Below are 21,953 nucleotides of genomic sequence, written 5' to 3' on the forward strand. Positions count from 1 at the left end.
GCGCTATATAGTCCTCCAATGAATAAAATATTTTCTTCCTAAAATGGTAAAATACCTGACTTTTGGGGGAATGTCTGATGTTATGAAGAAAATTCCTAATCAGAGAGGAACTAGGGATGCTCTTAAGGGGCTCAAATCCATTCACAAAATATTGCAATTAGTTTCTTCACTGCAAATATAAATTGTTTCATTTCCACAATCTGAGGAAGGACTATTTGTGTGAAAATTAGCTCTGTTATTTTCCCCTGTTCTGGTAGTCAACTGCAACACATGGACCCAGGAAACAATACAAGAATTTCAGAGTTCCAGCTTCTGGGATTTTCAGAGAAACCAGAACTGCAGCCCCTCATATTCGGGCTTTTCCTCTCCATGTACCTGATCACTGTGACTGGAAACATGCTCCTCATCCTGGCTGTCAACTCTGACTTCCGCCTCCACACCCCCATGTACTTCTTCCTCGCCAACCTGTCCTTTGCAGACATCTGCTTTACCACCACCACCATCCCAAAGATGCTGCGGAACATCCAGACTCAGAGCAAAGTCATAACCTATGCAGGCTGCATCACACAGATGTATTTTTTCATGCTCTTTACAGGATTAGATATCTTTCTCCTGACTGTGATGGCTTATGACCGCTTTGTGGCTATCTGTCACCCACTGCACTACACAGTCATCATGAGCCCCTGTCTTTGTGGACTTCTGGTTCTGGTATGCTGGATACTGAGTGTCTTTCATTCCTTACTACACACTTCCATGGTGTTGAGGCTGTCCTTCTGCACAGAGGTGGAAATCCCACACTTTTTCTGTGAACTCAATCAGATGATCCAACTTGCATGTTCTGACACATTTCTCAATAACATGGTGATATACATTGCAGCTTTGTTTTTGGCTGTTGGTTCCTTCATTGGGATCCTTTACTCTTACTCTAAGATAGTTTCCTCTATATCTGAAATATCATCAGCTCAGGGAAAGTATAAAGCATTTTCCACCTGTGCATCTCACCTCTCAGTTGTCTCCTTATTTTATTTTACATGCTTAGGAGTGTACTTTACATCTGCAGCTACCCAGAGCTCCCATTCTAGTGCAGTAGCCTCAGTGATGTACACAGTGGTCACACCCATGCTGAACCCATTTATCTACAGCCTGAGGAACAAGGACATAAAGTGTTCTCTGATGAGATTCTCTGAGATGGCGGCTCTAAAATGGACAACTTTCCTGGAGCTGAAGAAGCGCCCGTGATTGCAGGGCCCAAAGCCTGTGCAAAATGTTGAGATCCCTTGATCAGATTGTGAAAGTGAAACATACATCTTCTATTTTTTTTTCCTGTAATATATACTTTTTTTTTTACATCTCTGCATAATTTATGTAACTCACTCTATTAAGATCTGTGATAACTCTGATATCCAAGAGATTTTCCCTTTTTCATTTTCCTACTTTCTCAATGTCATTCCTAACCTTGGATATGAAATATTCGGACATTCTGTCTTACTCAAGGGATTGCATATATGTGTTAAGAATAATTTCTTTTGCATGTAGCACTGGGTGTGATGCATAAACAATGAATACAGAAAAAAATAAAAAAAAATTCCTTCACAAATAAAACATCATAGTGATTATTTTTTCTTTTATGGGACACCACAGCTATTGCAAGTGTATAACAGAGAAAATTCTGAGACCACTATACTTCATTTTTTTTTCCTTAATATCTTTTCAGTGCTCCAGAATTCATTCTTTATGCACAACACACAGTGCTCCATGCAATATGTGCCCTCCATAATACTCACCACTAGGCTCATCCAACCTCTCACTCCCCACCCCTCCAAAACCCTCAGATTGCTTTTCAGAGTTCATAGTCTCTCACTGTTCATCTCCCCCTCCATTTTCCCCCAACTGCCTTCTCCTCTCCATTTCTCCCTGTCCTCCATGTTATTCCTTATGCTCCATGAACAAGAAAAACTATAGGATAATTGACTCTCTTTACTATGTTTCACTTTTGTGGATTTTATTCCTTTGTATATCACTACCTTAATTGCTTTTCCTAAGAATGCAAACTTCACCATAATGGTGGTTATAGCAGATCATGGGATTTTTCTACACATTAGGATCCTGTTGTTACACAGCTTGTGTCCACCATGCCTACCATAGTGACTTGCAAAAAAATGATAATAAAATACATGTCTCCAGGTACAATCTTCCCACAAGATGAATATGCATAAAAAGAGGCCTTAGAATCAAACTTGGCTTTAAGGATGATAAAGCAAATACTAAAGCATCCATTAATTGCTGTGAAAAATAGTTCTTTCTCAGGAACTTCATGTATTCATTGAATTACGGTATATCAAAGCCATTTGTAAAGTGTGTTCATTAAGATGAAAGACCAGTGGCATGTTTGGGTTTTTATTATATTATTTTCTGGATTCTGGTTGAAATTTTCATGTGCTACACACAAATGTGATTCCTGGGGCACCTGGGTGAATCAGTCAGTTAAGTGTATGCCCTCAGGTCTGGTCATAATCCCGGGGTTCTGGGTTCAAGCCTTGCATTGGGCTCCCTGCTCAGCAGGAACCTCATAACTTGAAACCAGCTGCCAGAGATATTCTTTTGGTATAGATCATGATATATCTTCTTATGTCTCAGGCTGATTTCATGGGTGTTCAGAGTGGTCTGGTAGATATCCAGCTCAATTCAGGGGACTGGTTGAAGTAGGATCCCCTAATCCTCCACCATCTTGACCTCCTCCCCTGCTGGCCATCTGTATGTCTTCATTGAAAAATATCTCTTCAGATCCTCTGCCCATTGTTTAATCAGATTGTTTGTTTGTTGCTATTAAGTCATATGACTTCTTCATACATTTGGAATATTTACCCCTTAGATACATGATTTGCAAATATTCTCTGCTATCTAGGAGTTTGCCTTTTCATTTTCATGGTTTCATCTGTTGTGCAGAAGTACTTACTTTGAGGTAGATCTTTTTAGTTTTGCTTTTTTCCCTTGCTTTTGGTGTCAAATCCTAAAAATCATTGCCAAGACCTTTATGTTTCCTTTTAGGATTTTTAAGGCTTCAAATCTACATTGAATTCTTTATTCCATTTTGAGTTAATTTTTGCCTTTGGTATAAAATAGTGGTGCAGTTGCATTATTTATTTATTTATTTATTTATTTAGCACGTGGCTGTCTAGTTTACCCAACACCACTTATTGAAAGACTGTTCCTTCCTTCTTATAGATTCTTGACTCCTTTGTCATAAACCTGTTAACCACCTATCCGGGTTTATTTCTGGGCTATCTATTCCATTCCATTGACCTTTGGGCATTTCATGCTGCTTGAGTTACCAGAGCTTTGTAATATAGTTTGAAATCTGGGAGGATGATGGCTCCAGGTTTGTTGTTCTTTCTCATGGTTGCTTTCATTATTTGGGGTCTTTGTGATTCCATAAAAATTGAAGGAGTGTTTGCTCTATTTCTGTAAAATATGCCACTGGAATTTTGACAGGGATTACACTGAACCCACAGATTGCTTTGAGCAGTAGGGATGTTGTAAGAGTATTAATTCTTCAAAATAATGAACATGGAATATCTTTCCTTTCTTTTGTGTCTTCAGTTTCTTTCAGCAATGTCTTATAGTTTCCATTGTACAGATGTTTCTTGTCCTTTTTCAAATGTACTCATATATTTTATTTTTGTTAACATAATTGTAAATGAGATTTATAAAAATTTTTCCTTTGTGATATTTTCATTTTAGTGTATAGAGTTGCAATTTAGTATATAGAGTTGCAATTTTTGTATATTGACTTTATATCTTGCTGAATTCATTGATTAGTTATAACAGATTTTTCTTTTAAACAATTAATTGAATTACAATGATATACAAGAAACTAAACACATATAAAGTGCAAACTATTCTGAATTAAAGTAATCATACAAAAAGTAAGAGTACATGACATCCGGGAAATACAGATGAAAACAACAGTGTGATACCACCTTAAACCAGTCAGAATGGCTAAAATTAACCATTCAGGAAATGACAGATGTTTTCAAGGATGTAGAAAAAGGGGAACCCCCCTTGATGGGAATTCAAGCTTGTGCATCCATTCTGGAAAACAACATGGAGGTTCCTCAAAAAGTTGAAAATAGAGCTACCCCATGACCCAGAAACTGCACTGCTGGGTATTTACCCTAAAAATACAAATGTAGGATCTGAAGGGGTATGTGCACCTGAATGTTTATAGCAGCAATGTACACAATAGGCAAACTATGAAAAGAACCTAGATGTCCATCAATAGATGAATGGATAAAGAAGACGTGGTATATATATACAATGGAATACTTAGCAGTAATCAAAAAAAAAAAAAAAGAAAGAAAGAAATCTTGTCATTTGCAATGACATGGATGAAAGTACAGGGTATTATGCCAAGCCAATAAGTCAATCAGGAAAGACAGTTATCATAGGATTTCTCTGATATGAAGAATTTGAGAGGCAGAGGAGGGGTCATGGGAGGAAGGGAGGGAAAGATGAAACAAGATGGGACTGGGGAGGGAGACAAACAATAAGAGACTCTTAATCTCAGGAAATAAACTGAATGTTGCTGGAGTGGTGGGGTGGGGAGGGATAGGGTGGCTGAGTGATGGACATTGGGGAGGGTATGTGTTATGGTGAGTGCTATGAATTGTGTAAGATTGTTGATTCACAGACATGTGCCCCTGAAAGAAATAATACATGATATGTTAATAAAAATTAAGAGTACATACTGCCTGAGTCCATTTATATATAATTCAAAAAATTTCACTTATTTGTGGAGCATAACAAATAGCATGGAGGACATGGGGAGTTAGAGAGGAGAAGGGAGTTGGGGTAAATTGGAAGGGGAGGTGAACCATGAGAGACTATGGACTCTGAAAAACAATCTGAGGGTTTTGAAGGGGCGGGGGTGGGAGGTCAGGGTACCAGGTGGTGGGTATTATAGAGGGCACGGATTGCATGGAGCACTGGGTGTGGTGCAAAAATAATGAATACTGTTATGCTGAAAATTAAAAAAAAAAAAAAAAAAGGGAGAGGGGAATCCAGGGGAAATTCATGAATCCTAAATAGGGTCTCCAGCCTTCTAGAAGCACTTTGTTTTTGGGGCCCACATATTTCTTGAGAAGTGAAAGGGGAATGAAGACAACCCTGATATATTCTGAATAAAACCCAGTTCCCAAGGAGGGAATGTTGATAAAAAAAAAAAATTTCACAAAACTTTTAAAGATTTGTTATATAATTGTAAAAAAAAAGTAATAAATCTGAAACTTCTGTTTCCTTATCTCCAATGCAGGTGGATGTTGTCAGGAATAAATACAGTATTTAGAAATTGTTGGTGAGTCTAAGAAGTGTTTCATAGGTAAGAGCATATGCACATATATGTATGTGTGCGTTACTTCCTACAGATACCTTCTTTTTTTTTATTAATTATTTTTGTTAGCCTATAATGCATTATTTGCCCCAGGGGTACAGGTCTGTGAATTGTCAGGCTTACACAATTCACACTACTCATCATATCATGTACCCTCCCCAATATCTACAACCCAACTGCCCACTCCACAACCCCTCTCCCCACAGCAACCCTCAGTTTCTTTTGTGAGATTAAGAGTCTCTTATGGTTTTTCTCCCTCCTGATCCCACCCATCTTGTTTCATTATTCCCTTCCCTACTCCCTATGTACAACACAGACTCAATAATCCTATCTCTAATGTTGAAAGGAAATCTGAAAGAAATTTGGAGAGGATAGAAATAAAAGACCAAATGTTTGAAATAACATGAAATTAAAAGAATATATGTATTTACACTCAAAGACAAAGGAAAATGGAATAACTTAATTTTAGTTATGAATTCTTTTTTTTTTTAATTTTTTATTTTTGATAAACATATATTTTTATCCCCAGGGGTACAGGTCTGTGAATCACCAGGTTTACACACTTCACAGCACTCACCAAATCACATACCCTCCCCAATGTCCATAATCCCACCCCCTTCTCCCAAACCCCCTGCCCCCGGCAACCCTCAGTTTGTTTTGTGAGATTAAGAGTCACTTATGGTTTGTCTCCCTTCCAATCCCATCTTGTTTCATTTATTCTTCTTCTACCCACTTAAGCCTCCATGTTGCATCACCACTTCCTCATATCAGGGAGATCATATGATAGTTGTCTTTCTCCGCTTGACTTATTTCACTAAGCATGATACGCTCTAGTTCCATCCACGTTGTTGCAAATGGCAAGATTTCATTTCTTTTGATGGCTGCATAGTATTCCATTGTGTATATATACCACATCTTCTTGATCCATTCATCTGTTGATGGACATCTAGGTTCTTTCCATAGTTTGGCTATTGTGGACATTGCTGCTATAAACATTCGGGTGCATGTGCCCCTTTGGATCACTACATTTGTATCTTTAGGGTAAATACCCAATAGTGCAATTGCTGGGTCATAGGGCAGTTCTATTTTCAACATTTTGAGGAACCTCCATGCTGTTTTCCAGAGTGGCTGCACCAGCTTGCATTCCCACCAACAGTGTAGGAGGGTTCCCCTTTCTCCGCATCCTCGCCAGCATCTGTCATTTCCTGACTTGTTGATTTTAGCCATTCTGACTGGTGTGAGGTGATATCTCATTGTGGTTTTGATTTGTATTTCCCTGATGCCGAGTGATATGGAGCACTTTTTCATATGTCTGTTCGCCATCTGGATGTCTTCTTTGCAGAAATGTCTGTTCATGTCCTCTGCCCATTTCTTGATTGGATTATTTATTCTTTGGGTGTTGAGTTTGCTAAGTTCTTTATAGATTCTGGACACTAGTCCTTTATCTGATATGTCATTTGCAAATATCTTCTCCCATTCTGTCAGTTGTCTTTTGATTTTGTTAACTGTTTCCTTTGCTGTGCAAAAGCTTTTGATCTTGATGAAATCCCAGTAGTTCATTTTTTCCCTTGCTTCCCTTGCCTTTTGCGTTGTTCCTAGGAAGATGTTGCTGCGGCAGAGGTCGAAGAGGTTGCTGCCCGTGTTCTCCTCAAGGATTTTGATGGATTCCTTTCGTACATTGAGGTCCTTCATCCATTTTGAGTCTATTTTTGTGTGTGGTGTAAGGGAATGGTCCAATTTCATTTTTCTGCATGTGGCTGTCCAATTTTCCCAGCACCATTTATTGAAAAGGCTGTCTTTTTTCCATTGGACATTCTTTCCTGCTTTGTCGAAGATTAGTTGACCATAGATTTGATGGTCTATTTCTGGGCTCTCTATTCTGTTCCATTGATCTATGTGTCTGTTTTTGTGCCAGTACCATGCTGTCTTGATGATGACAGCTTTGTAATAGAGCCTGAAGTCCGGAATTGTGATGCCGCCAACGTTGGCTTTCTTTTTCAATATCCCTTTGGCTATTCGAGGTCTTTTCTGGTTCCATATAAATTTTAGCATTATTTGTTCCATTTCTTTGAAAAAGATGGATGGTACTTTGATAGGAATTGCATTAAATGTGTAGATTGCTTTAGGTAGCATAGACATTTTCACAATATTTATTCTTCCAATCCAGGAGCATGGAACATTTTTCCATTTCTTTGTGTCTTCCTCAATTTCTTTCATGAGTACTTTATAGTTTTCTGAGTATAGACTCTGTGTCTCTTTGGTTAGGTTTATTCCTAGGTATCTTATGGTTTTGGATGCAATTGTAAATGGGATTGACTCCTTAATATCTCTTTCTTCTGTCTTGCTGTTGGTGTAGAGAAATGCAACTGATTTCTGTGCATTGATTTTATATCCTGACACTTTACTGAATTCCTGTACAAGTTCTAGCAGTTTTGGAGTGGAGTCTTTTGGGTTTTCCACATATAGTATCATATCATCTGCGAAGAGTGATAATTTGACTTCTTCTTTGCCGATTTGGATGCCTTTAATTTCCTTTTGTTGTCTGATTGCTGAGGCTAGGACCTCTGAATAGCAGTGGTGATAATGGACATCCCTGCCGTGTTCCTGACCTTAGCGGAAAAGCTTTCAGTTGTTCTCCATTGAGAATGATATTTGCGGTGGGTTTTTCATAGATGGCTTTGATGATATTGAGGTATGTGCCCTCTATCCCTACACTTTGAAGAGTTTTGATCAGGAAGGGATGCTGTACTTTGTCAAATGCTTTTTCAGCATCTATTGAGAGTATCATATGGTTCTTGTTCTTTCTTTTATTGATGTGTTGTATCACATTGACTGATTTGCGGATGTTGAACCAACCTTGCAGCCCTGGAATAAATCCCACTTGGTCGTGGTGAATAATCCTTTTAATGTACTGTTGAATCCTATTGGCTAGTATTTTGTTGAGTATTTTCGCATCTGTGTTCATCAAGGATATCGGTCTATAGCTCTCTTTTTTGGTGGGATCCTTGTCTGGTTTTGGGATCAAGGTGATGCTGGCCTCATAAAATGAGTTTGGAAGTTTTCCTTCCATTTCTATTTTTTGGAACAGTTTCAGGAGAATAGGAATTAGTTCTTCTTTAAATGTTTGGTAGAATTCCCCTGGGAAGCCGTCTGGCCCTGGGCTTTTGTTTGTTTGGAGATTTTTAATGACTGTTTCAATCTCCTTACTGGTTATGGGTCTGTTCAGGCTTTCTATTTGTTCCTGGCTCAGTTGTGGTAGTTTATATGTTTCTAGGAATGCATCCATTTCTTCCAGATTGTCAAATTTATTGCCGTAGAGTTGCTCATAGTATGTTCTTATAATAGTTTGTATTTCTTTGGTGTTAGTTGTGATCTCTCCTCTTTCATTCATGATTTTATTTATTTGGGTCCTTTCTCTTTTCTTTTTGATAAGTCGGGCCAGGGGTTTATCACTTTTATTAATTCTTTCAAAGAACCAGCTCTTAGTTTCGTTGATTTGTTCTATTGTTTTTTTGGTTTCTATTTCATTGATTTCTTTATGATTTCTCTTCTCCTGCTGGGCTTAGGGTTTCTTTCTTGTTCTTTCTCCAGCTCCTTTAGGTGTAGGGTTAGGTTGTGTACCTGAGACCTTTCTTGTTTCTTGAGAAAGGCTTGTACCGCTATATATTTTCCTCTCAGGACTGCCTTTGTTGTGTCCCACAGATTTTGAACCGTTGTATTTTCATTATCATTTGTTTCCATGATTTTTTTCAATTCTTCTTTAATTTCCCGGTTGACCCATTCATTCTTTAGAAGGATACTGTTTAGTCTCCATGTATTTGGGTTCTTTCCAAACTTCCTTTTGTGGTTGAGTTCTAGCTTTAGAGCATTGTGGTCTGAAAATATGCAGGGAATGATCCCAATCTTTTGATACCGGTTGAGTCCTGATTTAGGACCGAGGATGTGATCTATTCTGGAGAATGTTCCATGTGCACTAGAGAAGAATGTGTATTCTGTTGCTTTGGGATGAAATATTCTGAATATATCTGTGATGTCCATCTGGTCCAGTGTGTCATTTAAGGCCTTTATTTCCTTGCTGATCTTTTGCTTGGATGACCTGTCCATTTCAGTGAGGGGAATGTTAAAGTCCCCTACTATTATTGTATTATTGTTGATGTGTTTCTTTGATTTTGTTATTAATTGGTTTTTATAGTTGGCTGCTCCCACATTGGGGGCATAGATATTTAAAATTGTTAAATCTTCTTGTTGGACAGACCCTTTGAGTATGATATAGTGTCCTTCCTCATCTCTTATTATAGTCTTTGGCTTAAAATCTAATTGATCTGATATAAGGATTGCCACTCCTGCTTTCTTCTGATGTCCATTAGCATGGTAAATTCTTTTCCACCCCCTCACTTTAAATCTGGAGGTGTCTTCGGGCTTAAAATGTGTTTCTTGGAGGCAACATATAGATGGGTTTTGTTTTTTTTTATCCATTCTGATACCCTGTGTCTTTTGACAGGGGCATTTAGCCCATTCACATTCAGGGTAACTATTGAGAGATATGAATTTAGTGCCATTGTATTGCCTGTAAGGTGACTGTTACTGTATATGGTCTCTGTTCCTTTCTGATCTACCACTTGTAGGCTCTCTCTTTGCTTAGAGGACCCCTTTCAATATTTCCTGTAGAGCTGGTTTGGTGTTTGCAAATTCTTTCAGTTGTTGTTTGTCCTGGAAGCTTTTAATCTCTCCTTCTATTTTCAATGATAGCCTAGCTGGATATAGTATTCTTGGCTGCATGTTTTTCTCGTTTAGTGCTCTGAAAATATCATGCCAGCACTTTCTGGCCTGCCAGGTCTCTGTGGATAAGTCAGCTGCCAATCTAATATTTTTACCATTGTATGTTACAGACTTCTTTTCCCGGGCTGCTTTCAGGATTTTCTCTTTGTCATTGAGACTTGTAAATTTTACTATTAGGTGACGGGGTGTGGGCCTATTCTTATTGATTTTGAGGGGCATTCTCTGAACCTCCTGTATTTTGATGCTCGTTCCCTTTGCCATATTGGGGAAATTCTCCCCAATAATTCTCTCCAGTATACCTTCTGCTCCCCTCTCACTTTCTTCTTCTTCTGGAATCCCAATTATTCTAATGTTGTTTCGTCTTATGGTGTCACTTATCTCTCGAATTCTCCCCTCGTGATCCAGTAGCTGTTTGTCCCTCTTTTGCTCAGCTTCTTTATTCTCTGTCATTTGGTCTTCTATATCACTAATTCTTTCTTCTGCCTCATTTATCCTAGCAGTTAGAGCCTCCATTTTTGATTGCACCTCATTAATAGCTTTTTTGATTTCACCTTGGTTAGATTTTAGTTCTTTTATTTCTCCAGAAAGGGCTTTTATATCTCTCGAGAGGGTTTCTCTAATATCTTCCATGCCTTTTTCGAGCCCGGCTAGAACCTTGAGAATTGTCATTCTGAACTGTAGATCTGACATATTACCGATGTCTGTATTGATTAGGTCCCTAGCCTTCGGTACTGCCTCTTGTTCTTTTTTTTGTGTTGAATTTTTACGTCTTGTCATTTTGTCCAGATAAGAGTAAATGAAGGGGCAAGTAAATTATTAAAAGCGTGGCAACAACCCCAGGAAAATATGCTTTAACCAAATTAGAAGAGATCCAAAATCGTGAGTGGGGAGAAAGGGGATAAAAAGAGGTTCAAAAAGGAAGAAAGAAAAAAAAAAAAAACAAAAAGAAAAGAAAAAGAAAAAAGAAAAGAAAAGAAAAGAATTTTTTAAAAAAAGAAAACACCTAAGAAAAATGTAAAAAAAAATATATATATATATTAGATAAACTAGTAAAAAATCGTTAAAAAAGAAAAAGGTAACAGTTAAAAAAAAAAAATTTACCCGAAGGCGAGAAAAAAAAAAAAATGAAAAAGAAAAAATTAAATTAACTGCAAGACTAAAAAAAATCACAGGAAAAAAGCCATGAGTTCCGTGCTTGGCTTTCTCCTCCTCTGGAATTCTGCTGCTCTCCTTGGTATTGAAACCGCACTCCTTGGTAGGTGAACTTGGTCTCGGCTGGATTTCTTGTTGATCTTCTGGGGGAGGGGCCTGTTGTAGTGATTCTCAAGTGTCTTTGCCCCAGGCGGTATTACACCGCCCTTACCCGGGGCCGGGGTGAGTAATCCGCTCGGGTTTGCTTTCAGGAGCTTTTGTTCCCTGAGCGCTTTCCGTAGAGTTCCAGAGGACGGGAATACAAATGGCGGCCTCCTGGTCTCCGGCCCGGAGGAGCCGAGAGCCCAGGGCCGCACTCCTCAGTGCGCGCTTAGAGAACCCCGCCCAGTTACTCCCGTCTGCCTGACCTCCGGCCGCGCTCCGAGCTCACCGAGCCTGCGACCGGTTCAAGGTAACACGGAGCTGTGAGCTTACTGTTGGCTCTGTCTCTGTAGCCGGCTTTCCCGTTCCAATACCCGCAAGCTCTGCGACACTCAGACACCCCTGATCCTTCTGTGACCCTGCGGGACCTGAGGCCACGCTGACCCCGCGTGGGCTTTGCCCCGGTTTAGCCTCTGGAGCGATGTCCCTCAGCGGAACAGACTTTTAAAAGTCCTGATTTTGTGCACGGTTGCTCCGCCGCTTGCCTTGAGCCGGCCCCTCCCCCCGGGGTCTATCTTCCTGTCGCTTTGGATTCACTTCTCCGCCAGTCCTACCTTTCAGAAAGTTTGTTTTTCTGTTTCCAGAATTGCTGTTTTTCTTCTCTTCGATCTGCCGATGGATTTTCAGGTGTTTGCAATCTTTAGATAAGCTATCTAGCTGATCTCCGGCTAGCTGAAGCAGTCTCAGCTTGCTACTTCTCCGCCATCTTGACTCCTCCCTCTAGTTATGAATTCTTTTTTTAATCTCAAAATACAGAGGGCACAAATTCAGAATTTATATTTTAAAAAAGAATATATTTAAAATCTAAAGCTAATGATGTACTGTATGATGACTAGCATACATACATACATACATACATATATACATAATATGGTCACAGGGCACCTGGCTGGCTCAGTAAGTGGGTGAAGCAACTTTCTCTCTCTCTCTCTCTATTTTTTTTAAAGATTTATTTTTAAGTGTACTCTGCAACAACATGGGGCTCAAACTCACGATCCTGAGATCAAGAATCATGCACTACACCAACAAAGCCAGCCAGGCAGCCAGAGCATGCAACTCTTGAGCTTTGGGTCATGAGTTAAAGCCCTTTGTTGGACATAGAGATTACTTTAAAAATAAATAAAAAGGGCACGTGGGTGGCTTAGTCAATTTGTGTGTTGATTGTGGCTCCCAGCATGAACTCAGGCCATGGATTAAAGCACCATGTTAGCTCCATGCTCAGTGGGGAGTCTACTTAAGGATTCTCTTTCCTGGGGTACCTGGGTGGCTCAGTGGGTTAAGCCTTTGCCTTCAGCTCAGGTCATGATCACAGGGTCCTGGGTTAAAGCCAGGCATTGAGCTCTCTACTCAGCAGGAAGCCTGCTTTCCCCTGCCCCCCACAGCTCTGTCTGCCTCTCTGCCTACTTGTGATCTCTCTCTCTGTCAAATAAATAAAATTAAAAAACAAACAAACAAAAATAAAGGATTCTCTTTCCTTCTCCCTCTCCCCTTCCCATGGCTCACCCATGAGCACACTCTCTCTATCCTAAGTAAGTAAATAAATAAATAAGTCAGTCAGTCACATTTACATTTTAGCAATGGGGAAGTCACATTTCCCTTTCCACTTCAGCAATGGAGAGGAAGCTCCAAATTGACTTTTTGTTTTTCTTCCAGTTAAGGTGGCATTTTTAACACAAATGCCCTCACCCAAGAGTAGAGAAATGAATTGAGAAGCCAAAATTCACTTTTCTCTAAAACAATCTTATTGGATTGTGTCCATATTACATTCCTTTTTCTACTGTAACAAATGACCACATGTGAGGTTTCAAAGAAACAAATTTATGCTCTTACTGTTTTGGAGGTGAGAAACCTGAAATAAGTCTCAGTGAGCTAAAATCAAAATGTCTGTAGCATATGGTTATTTCTACATGCTCCAGGAGAAAATCTTTTCTTCCATATTGCTGTTTCTAGTGGAAACAAGCATTCTTTGGCTCAATGTCCTCTCTCCATCTTCAAAGCCAGAGATATGGCATCTTCAGATCTCTCTCTGACCCGACAGTTCTGCTTTCCTCTCCCATATTTGGAGGACCATGGTGGTCACTTTAGTTCCACCTGCGTAACTTTGGCCAAATTAGTTTAATGTCAGCTAATTAGCAGCCTTATTCTATTTGCTTCCTTACTTTCCCCCTTCCTATAAAAAATAGCATATTCAAAGTTTCTAGGTGTTATAATGTGGACAACTTATAGAGGCTTTTATTCTGCCTACTAGAAAGTCTTCCAAAAGTATATTTTGTGTCCCTCAAGGGTCCTTACCTAAAAGAAACAAACACAGAATTTCTCACAGCCCCTAGAATGACTGTATACACTAGTCATTCAAAATATTATGCAAACATGATCTTTTTGTGTCCATGGGAAGAAGACCTTAAAACACCCATACTTTACTCTATCACAAAACAACAGCCTTGCTACTCAGAGACTGTTCTACAGACCATGACGTGCAACATCAACATCACTCAGGAGTTTGTGAGACTAGGAGCTGGTTCTTTGAAAGAATTAATAAAATTGATAAACCCCTGGCCCGTCTTATCAAAAAGAAAAGAGAAAGGACCCAAATAAATAAAATCATGAACGAAAGAGGAGAGATCACAACTAACACCAAAGAAATACAAACTATTATAAGAACATACTATGAGCAACTCTACGGCAATAAATTTGACAATCTGGAAGAAATGGATGCATTCCTAGAAACATATAAACTACCACAACTGAACCAGGAAGAAATAGAAAGCCTGAACAGACCCATAACCAGTAAGGAGATTGAAACAGTCATTAAAAATCTCCAAACAAACAAAAGCCCAGGGCCAGATGGCTTCCCGGGGGAATTCTACCAAATATTTAAAGAACTAATTCCTATTCTCCTGAAACTGTTCCAAAAAATAGAAATGGAAGGAAAACTTCCAAACTCATTTTATGAGGCCAGCATCACCTTGATCCCAAAACCAGACAAGGATCCCACCAAAAAAGAGAGCTATAGACCGATATCCTTGATGAACACAGATGCGAAAATACTCAACAAAATACTAGCCAATAGGATTCAACAGTACATTAAAAGGATTATTCACCACGACCAAGTGGGATTTATTCCAGGGCTGCAAGGTTGGTTCAACATCCGCAAATCAGTCAATGTGATACAACACATCAATAAAAGAAAGAACAAGAACCATATGATACTCTCAATAGATGCTGAAAAAGCATTTGACAAAGTACAACATCCCTTCCTGATCAAAACTCTTCAAAGTGTAGGGATAGAGGGCACATACCTCAATATCATCAAAGCCATCAATGAAAAACCCACCACAAATATCATTCTCAATGGAGAACAACTGAAAGCTTTTCCGCTAAGGTCAGGAACACGGCAGGGATGTCCATTATCACCACTGCTATTCAACATCGTACTAGAGGTCCTAGCCTCAGCAATCAGACAACAAAAGGAAATTAAAGGCATCCAAATCGGCAAAGAAGAAGTCAAATTATCACTCTTCGCAGATGATATGATACTATATGTGGAAAACCCAAAAGACTCCACTCCAAAACTGCTAGAACTTGTACAGGAATTCAGTAAAGTGTCAGGATATAAAATCAATGCACAGAAATCAGTTGCATTTCTCTACACCAACAGCAAGACAGAAGAAAGAGATATTAAGGAGTCAATCCCATTTACAATTGCATCCAAAACCATAAGATACCTAGGAATAAACCTAACCAAAGAGACACAGAATCTATACTCAGAAAACTATAAAGTACTCATGAAAGAAATTGAGGAAGACACAAAGAAATGGAAAAATGTTCCATGCTCCTGGATTGGAAGAATAAATATTGTGAAAATGTCTATGCTACCTAAAGCAATCTACACATTTAATGCAATTCCTATCAAAGTACCATCCATCTTTTTCAAAGAAATGGAACAAATAATTCTAAAATTTATATGGAACCAGAAAAGACCTCGAATAGCCAAAGGAGTTTGTGAGAAATGCTGAACTGGGCCTACCAGTACTTGCTAAAGTGGAGTCTGCATTTAAGCTAGAATCCTAGGTGAATCCTATGCAATTTGAAGTTGGGAAAATGCTGGTATGAAGTATATTTTCTCACATTTTCATTTGACCTTTAAACAGGTTCATTATTTGTGTTGGGGATTATTCTGCTCATTGGAAGTGTTTAGCAGCATCCCTCAGACATTGGCATCTATGCCCAGACATTGGCAGCTATGCACCTCTGGTTGGGACCACTGGCACAGAGTTTGAAAAGTGGGAGCATCCTGAGAAAATGCAATCAACACCTTTCCTCTCTGCAATGATAATTTCGAGAAATCACTAAATTCTTCAAGCCCCCTGTCCCTATGGGGAATAGAGTTCACACTACTGCTTCCTTACAGAATTAACTTCTGGAAAAATTAAATCAGGCAATTCCTATAAGGTGCTAAACTTTAATCATAGTGCAGAAAAACTAAATGTATCTCATATTTAACAAATATTTTATTGTGATATTTCAAGTCATAGATCTGAATTTGTGATAAAATTGTAAAATTCTTCATTGTTTTGGCAAAATTGTCATGAATGCCAGGAATGTAGTGTCCAAGGTTTTATGTTAAAAGAACAAACTTTGGGGCTCATGGGTGGCTAAGGTTTTAAGCATTTGCCTTTGGCTCAAACATGATCCCAGGGTCCTGGGATCCAGTGCTGCATCTTGCTCCTTGCTCAGCTGAGAGCTTGCTTCTTCCTCTCTCACCCCCACCCCCCAATTTGTGTTTTCTCTTTTTCTGTGTCTCTTGCTGTCAAATAAATGAATAAAATCTCAAAAAAAGAACAAATTTTGCATCTCTGTTGAAAAAAGCTAAAGTAACTTTCTAAAGAAATCAGGGTTATCATTCATCACAAGTCAATGTTTTGAAGGACAAAGGGACCTAGCCAGGACCAATTTCTCAGTCTTAAACAGGAGAAAATGTTCACTCAAGACTGGTGCTGGGAGTTTAGATCTCTGAAAGGAAGAAGAAGGTATAGAAAAGATGTAAGGAAAACTGACTTCTGACTTATCACTGGTAACAGTAGTAGTAGTAACTAGTAACAGAAATTCAACAGGAAAACTTTCCTTTCTGTCCACACTAGTGCCCCACAGGGAAATCATGGGCCTACAAGATGGAGGAACAAGAGGGAAATATGCCTAATGAGCAGACAAAAGCAGCTATAAATACCTTCTCAGCTGCAGTCCCACAGGGCGGAGAACATTAGAATTGACAAGACCGGGGCATTTCTTGTGCAGTCCTAAGTGTGGATGGGGTACTGGAGTTTGACCCATTCCTTCTCTCTTGTCTGGGGACAGAGCTTCATTCTCCATCATCTTCCAACCAGACAGGTATTTTAATTTCCATGTAGAGACATTCCTCTTAGAGACCCCATCTAGATGAATTTTACTGCCCAGTAGGGACTGCAGAAGAAGGTCTAGTGAGTAGATGTTTTAGCTGAGGTCACCTGAGGGCTAGTCCAGTACCGCCCAGCCCAGAGCTGAGAGTTTGCTGTGGTTGTTTTCTGGCTTGATTAAGAAATTTATGATTGATTCATTTGTGTATTTATGATGTTAAATAGAGAAGTGAATAGTACTCATAAATGCAAGGTTCTGTGCTAACCACTAAATCATAATAATGGAAAACCAGTTAAATGGGACATGGGAAGCATAAAATTAGAATATGGGACCAAGGATCTTTTCAATTAACCGGAGCCAAAAAGTCAAGTATTAGCTGTGGAGGGATATACAGTGAAGTAAGAACATGTCTTTTCAAGTTTAAGTCAGGGTGTATTAGATTACATTTCCAAACTGAGGAGTAAATCCAGACAAAAGAATTCTCCCAGACATATATATGCAAGAGCAGTACATGAAACATACATATCACAGTACCTCCTCTCACAAGCGTTCAAATGAAATTTTTTTACTTGTATTATATGAAAAATGGTTTGTCAATCAGCTTCCTTTACAATTACCTCATAACCTGTGAGCCCGAACATGGTCTGGTTTAGCTAGTCACTCACGTTTTCAATTGAAAATTGTCTATGGTGTTTGTATAGTGGGATCAGAGTAGTTTTATTCCTAGGTTTTTTTGGGTTTGATTTTTTTTTTGGATGTTGTTGTTGTTGTTGTTGTTGTTGTTGTTGTGTGTATGTGTGTGTGTGTGTGCACTTTCAAAAAAGAATTGTTGTTTATTCCACCAATTTTGCTATTTGCCATTTTGCTTTTTTTTTAATTTATTTTTAATTTTCAGCATAACAGTATTCACTATTTTTGCACCATACCCAGTGCTCCATGCAATCCGTGCCCTCTATAATACCCACCAACTGGTACCCCAACCTCCCACCCCCCGCCCCTTCAAAACCCTCAGATTGTTTTTCAAAGTCCATAGCCTCTCATGGTTCACCTCCCCTTCCAATCTCCCCCAACTCCCTTCTCCTCTCTAACTCCCCATGTCCTCCATGCTATTTGTTATGCTCCACAAATAAGTGAAACCATATGATAATTGACTCTCTCTGATTTTTAAAGTATATGTAGATGTATTTGTGTAGAATGTGTGAGAGTGTATGTTTTGTGTGGTTAAGTCTGTGACTTGGTCATAATGTATCCCCTCCACTGCTTTTTCTAGTGTTTTTTTTCTGAAAGAACTTGTCACCTTAATATTCTTCACTAGTGAATTCCTGTTTCCAAAATGGAAAGTCAATGTACTTCTGCATATTTATTGCTCACAAATCATCTTTTATACATATTTCCAATTATTGTTTATGTCTCTGTATGCAGAGACATCCTCTGGCCTTTAATTATTTGGTCTATTTCTAAAATAGAAATGCCATCACTTGGAAGGCTTTCTCTTTTACATTTGACCAAGAGCCACCTTCACCTTCCATAAGCACACTTGTCCCACATATATTTATATGAGATAAAACTAAAACTTTGGATACTGTTTCTTCCCACACTAAAATACATTTTTATATTCTTTTTTATTCTCAGGGTGCTTGGCTGACTCAGCTGGTTAAGCAACTGCCTTAAGCTCAGGTCATGATCTTGGGGTCCTGGGATGGAGTTCCACATTAGACTTCCTGCACAGCAGAGAGCCTGCTTCTCTTTCTTCCACTCTCCCTGCTGTGCTCTCTCTCCCTGTTTCTCTCTCTCTCTCAAACAAACAAATAAATAAGTAAATAAATAAATGAATGAATAAATAAATAAAATCTTTAAAAAATTATTTTATTCTCAATGAGAATAAAATAAAATATTCTCAATGAGACCTAATTCCTGATTCATCCAATACAATTAAAAGAGCATCTTCTCTGTGCCTGAAATTTGGTTTCCTTTTGTTTTTACAGGAAAACATGTTTATTATATTGAAGATTGCCAAAATGAATCCAGTATCTAAAGATAAACAAATTCACTCTATAATTGCATATATAAGATACATAGACATGGATTTCTAAGAACTTTGTGTTATATCCTTGTATTTACGGTCTTAGACAATTTTCTTATTCATCCATGTTTATTTTGTGGAATTACTGCTCCTCTAGGTCATGTTTCAAGTTAGTTATCTAAACTCTCCTCGAATTTGTTGAATGTGCTTGTACTGAAACTGCTCTCTTTAACCTGGTTTTATCTCTTCTGTCATTCTTTGTATTTCATAAGGTCTCATTTTCTTGAATTTGTTGCGATATAAGTACATATACAATCACTTACATAAATAGAAAGATGGACAGTGCAGGTGAAGTTGTTACTTCTTTGGTCCTTATCTTAGAGTGATAGGCAAGAGTGCTGTGAGATAAATGTGAGTATAAGATAATGTCTTCAGGTATGTCACATGAGCAGATTTCAAGTAAGAGGATAGATTTGCACAGGGTGTCTAGGGTTCTATAGAGTATAGGCCTTTGCTAGTTGGACAAGGAACAGAACTGTGAGTAGCGGTGCTCAATGGACTTGTCAAGAAAGTGACTAAAACCCAAAGGCTAAGAATGACAAATAAACACAGAAGAATGTCACATAAGAAAGGTGATAAAAGGGCTCACTTCATTCTCTATTGGACGAAATAAAAACCAGTGGGTTAAAAAAATATGGAAAACGTATGAAGACATACAAATGGTATCAGACATATGAAAAAATATTCATCATCACTAGCCATCAGGGAAATTCAAATTAAAACCACATTGAGATGCCACCTTACACCAGTTAGAATGGCCAAAATTAGCAAGACAGGAAACAACATGTGTTGGAGAGGATGTGGAGAAAGGGGAACCCTCTTCCACTGTTGGTGGGAATGCACGTTGGTGCAGCCCCTTTGGAGAACAGTGTGGAGATTCCTCCATAAATTAAAAATAGAGCTTCCCTATGACCCTGCAATTGCACTCCTAGGTATTTACCCCAAAAATACAGATGGAGTGAAAAGAAAGGCCATCTGTACCCTACTGTTTAGAGCAGCAATGGCCACAGTCGCCAAACTGTGGAAGGAACCAAGATGCCCTTCAATGGACAAATGGATAAGGAAGATGTGGTCCATATACACTATGGAGTATTATGCCTCCATCAGAAAGGACCGAACCCAACTTTTGTAGCAACATGGACAGGACTGAAAGAGACTATGCTCAGTGAAATAAGTCAAGCAGAGAGAGTCAATTATCATATGGTTTCACTTATTTGTGGAGCATAACAAATAGTATGGAGGACAAGGGAAGATGGAGAGGAGAAGGCAGTTGAGGGAAATTAGAAGGGGAGGTGAACCATGAGAGACTATGAACTCTGAAAAACAGTCTGAGGGTTTTGAAGGGGTGGAGGGTGGGATGTTGTGGGAACCAGGTGGTGGGTATTATAGAGGGCACGGATTGCATGGAGCACTGGGTGTGGTGCAAAAACAATGAATACTGTTACGCTGAAAAAATAAATAAATTTAAAAAACATGGAAACGCACAGGAGAAAATAATTCTACTTTTTGTGGTCTGGTAATTAAAATTCCTAATTTTGTGCAGTGTAGATTTATTCTCTTCACTCATTTTTCTCTCTTGATATTCAATTTGTAAGGTGTTTCACCATAAAGATGTCATTACCTTTGTCTTTTGGGCAATTTATTTTTGCACTTTTATTAATTTTGCTGGGTACAATTGTGATCTAACTAGGATTGGATGCCACCAGCACCAAGAAAGCTTTCCTGCCTTACAGACTCTCAGGACAACTGAACTCATTAGGCCATTTTGCTCTTTATGCCCATCTCATGTCTCTCTCCCTCCATATATTTCTCCGTCTTTCCTCTCTCTTTCTTTCTCCATTTATTGAACACAATTATTATACGTTCTTTACACACAGGTCAAAAGGTGTCCATTCCAAAATGGAGGCCCAAGATAATTTGACCATGGGAATATAGAGACAAGAATTTCTGGGTACTATTTCTATGTTCCTTGAGGTAAAGTTTACATACATTTTGTGTATGATATGTATCCATTCATATCCTAAGCAGTGTGCTGGGGCAGGTGGCGGGTGTGGTGAAAACGGCATAGAATAATACACATCAGGAGGGGATGATATGCTGTGTTCTGTGTATGTGACAATGTGTGTGTGTGTTTGTGTGTGTGCATGAGTGTGTGTGTAGGGGGAACATGATGAATGAGAGCATTCCTCAGAGCAGGGATACACAGGCTCCTCTATTACTAGGTTACCCATATAATACACAGGCTGAACTCAATTAATAGATGATACGAAGGCAGGATTTTCAGGACACTATTGTAGTTACTATTGTAACTGGATTCATAAAGTGCAAGAGGTACATACTGTGGATGAGGAAGTCCCTGTGTCTTGAACTTTAAGCAGCTATGAGGCCACATGGTTCTACAAAATTCTACAAAATTCACTGCCACCATCTCTCATCACTCTCATTTATGACCGACCCACACAATACGCTGGCTTCCTCCTGAGCCTTGATTTTCTGACAGAAGCAGATCCTCAGTGCCTTTGAGATGACTGCTCCCTCTGCCAGGAAGACCTTCTGTATTCCACTTTCTCTTCTTTGAAGTGACTGTTCAAAATTACCTTCTTAGCCAGTCTTACCTGAACACCCACCATAACACCCCATTCACTGTCTCCTTTAACCTGCTTCTTTTTTTTTTTTTCATAGCGTCTGTCCCCATCTCACGATTGTTTAGTCTTACACTTGCTTCCATCCTATCACCATCCTTGAATTATAGGGATTATTGCTTTTCAGCACAGTCTACTTAATGCCTAGGTATTTCTGAAGCATTGTCAACACTCTAGATTTCCTAAAATGTATGAGATAATTTCTTATTAAAACTGTATAATAACTGACCTGTTGGGGAACAGAGGAAATCTTATGTTTGGATGGAAATTCCTAATCAGAGAGGAACTAGGGATCCTCTCAAGGGGCCCAGAT

General features: G+C 38.9%; 1 protein-coding gene across 1 annotated transcript; it reads left to right on the forward strand.

Annotated features, from left to right (window-relative positions):
- The first annotated feature begins 270 nt into the window (after window positions 1-270).
- On the forward strand, window positions 271-1,239 carry LOC101682135 (olfactory receptor-like protein OLF4). The gene has a single exon (XM_004782394.3). The coding sequence runs from the start codon at window positions 271-273 to the stop codon at window positions 1,237-1,239; it is 969 nt and encodes a 322-aa protein (XP_004782451.3).
- The last annotated feature ends 20,714 nt before the right edge of the window (window positions 1,240-21,953 follow it).

This window comes from Mustela putorius, unplaced genomic scaffold, assembly GCF_011764305.1.
Source record: "Mustela putorius furo isolate JIRA1106 unplaced genomic scaffold, ASM1176430v1.1 tig00000095_pilon_pilon_pilon, whole genome shotgun sequence".
Lineage (NCBI taxonomy): Eukaryota > Metazoa > Chordata > Mammalia > Carnivora > Mustelidae > Mustela > Mustela putorius.

What these genes read in the sequence shown, in the direction of transcription:
- LOC101682135 (XM_004782394.3), top strand. Translation starts at nt 271, where the DNA reads ATGGACCCAGGAAACAATACAAGAATTTCAGAGTTCCAGCTTCTGGGA.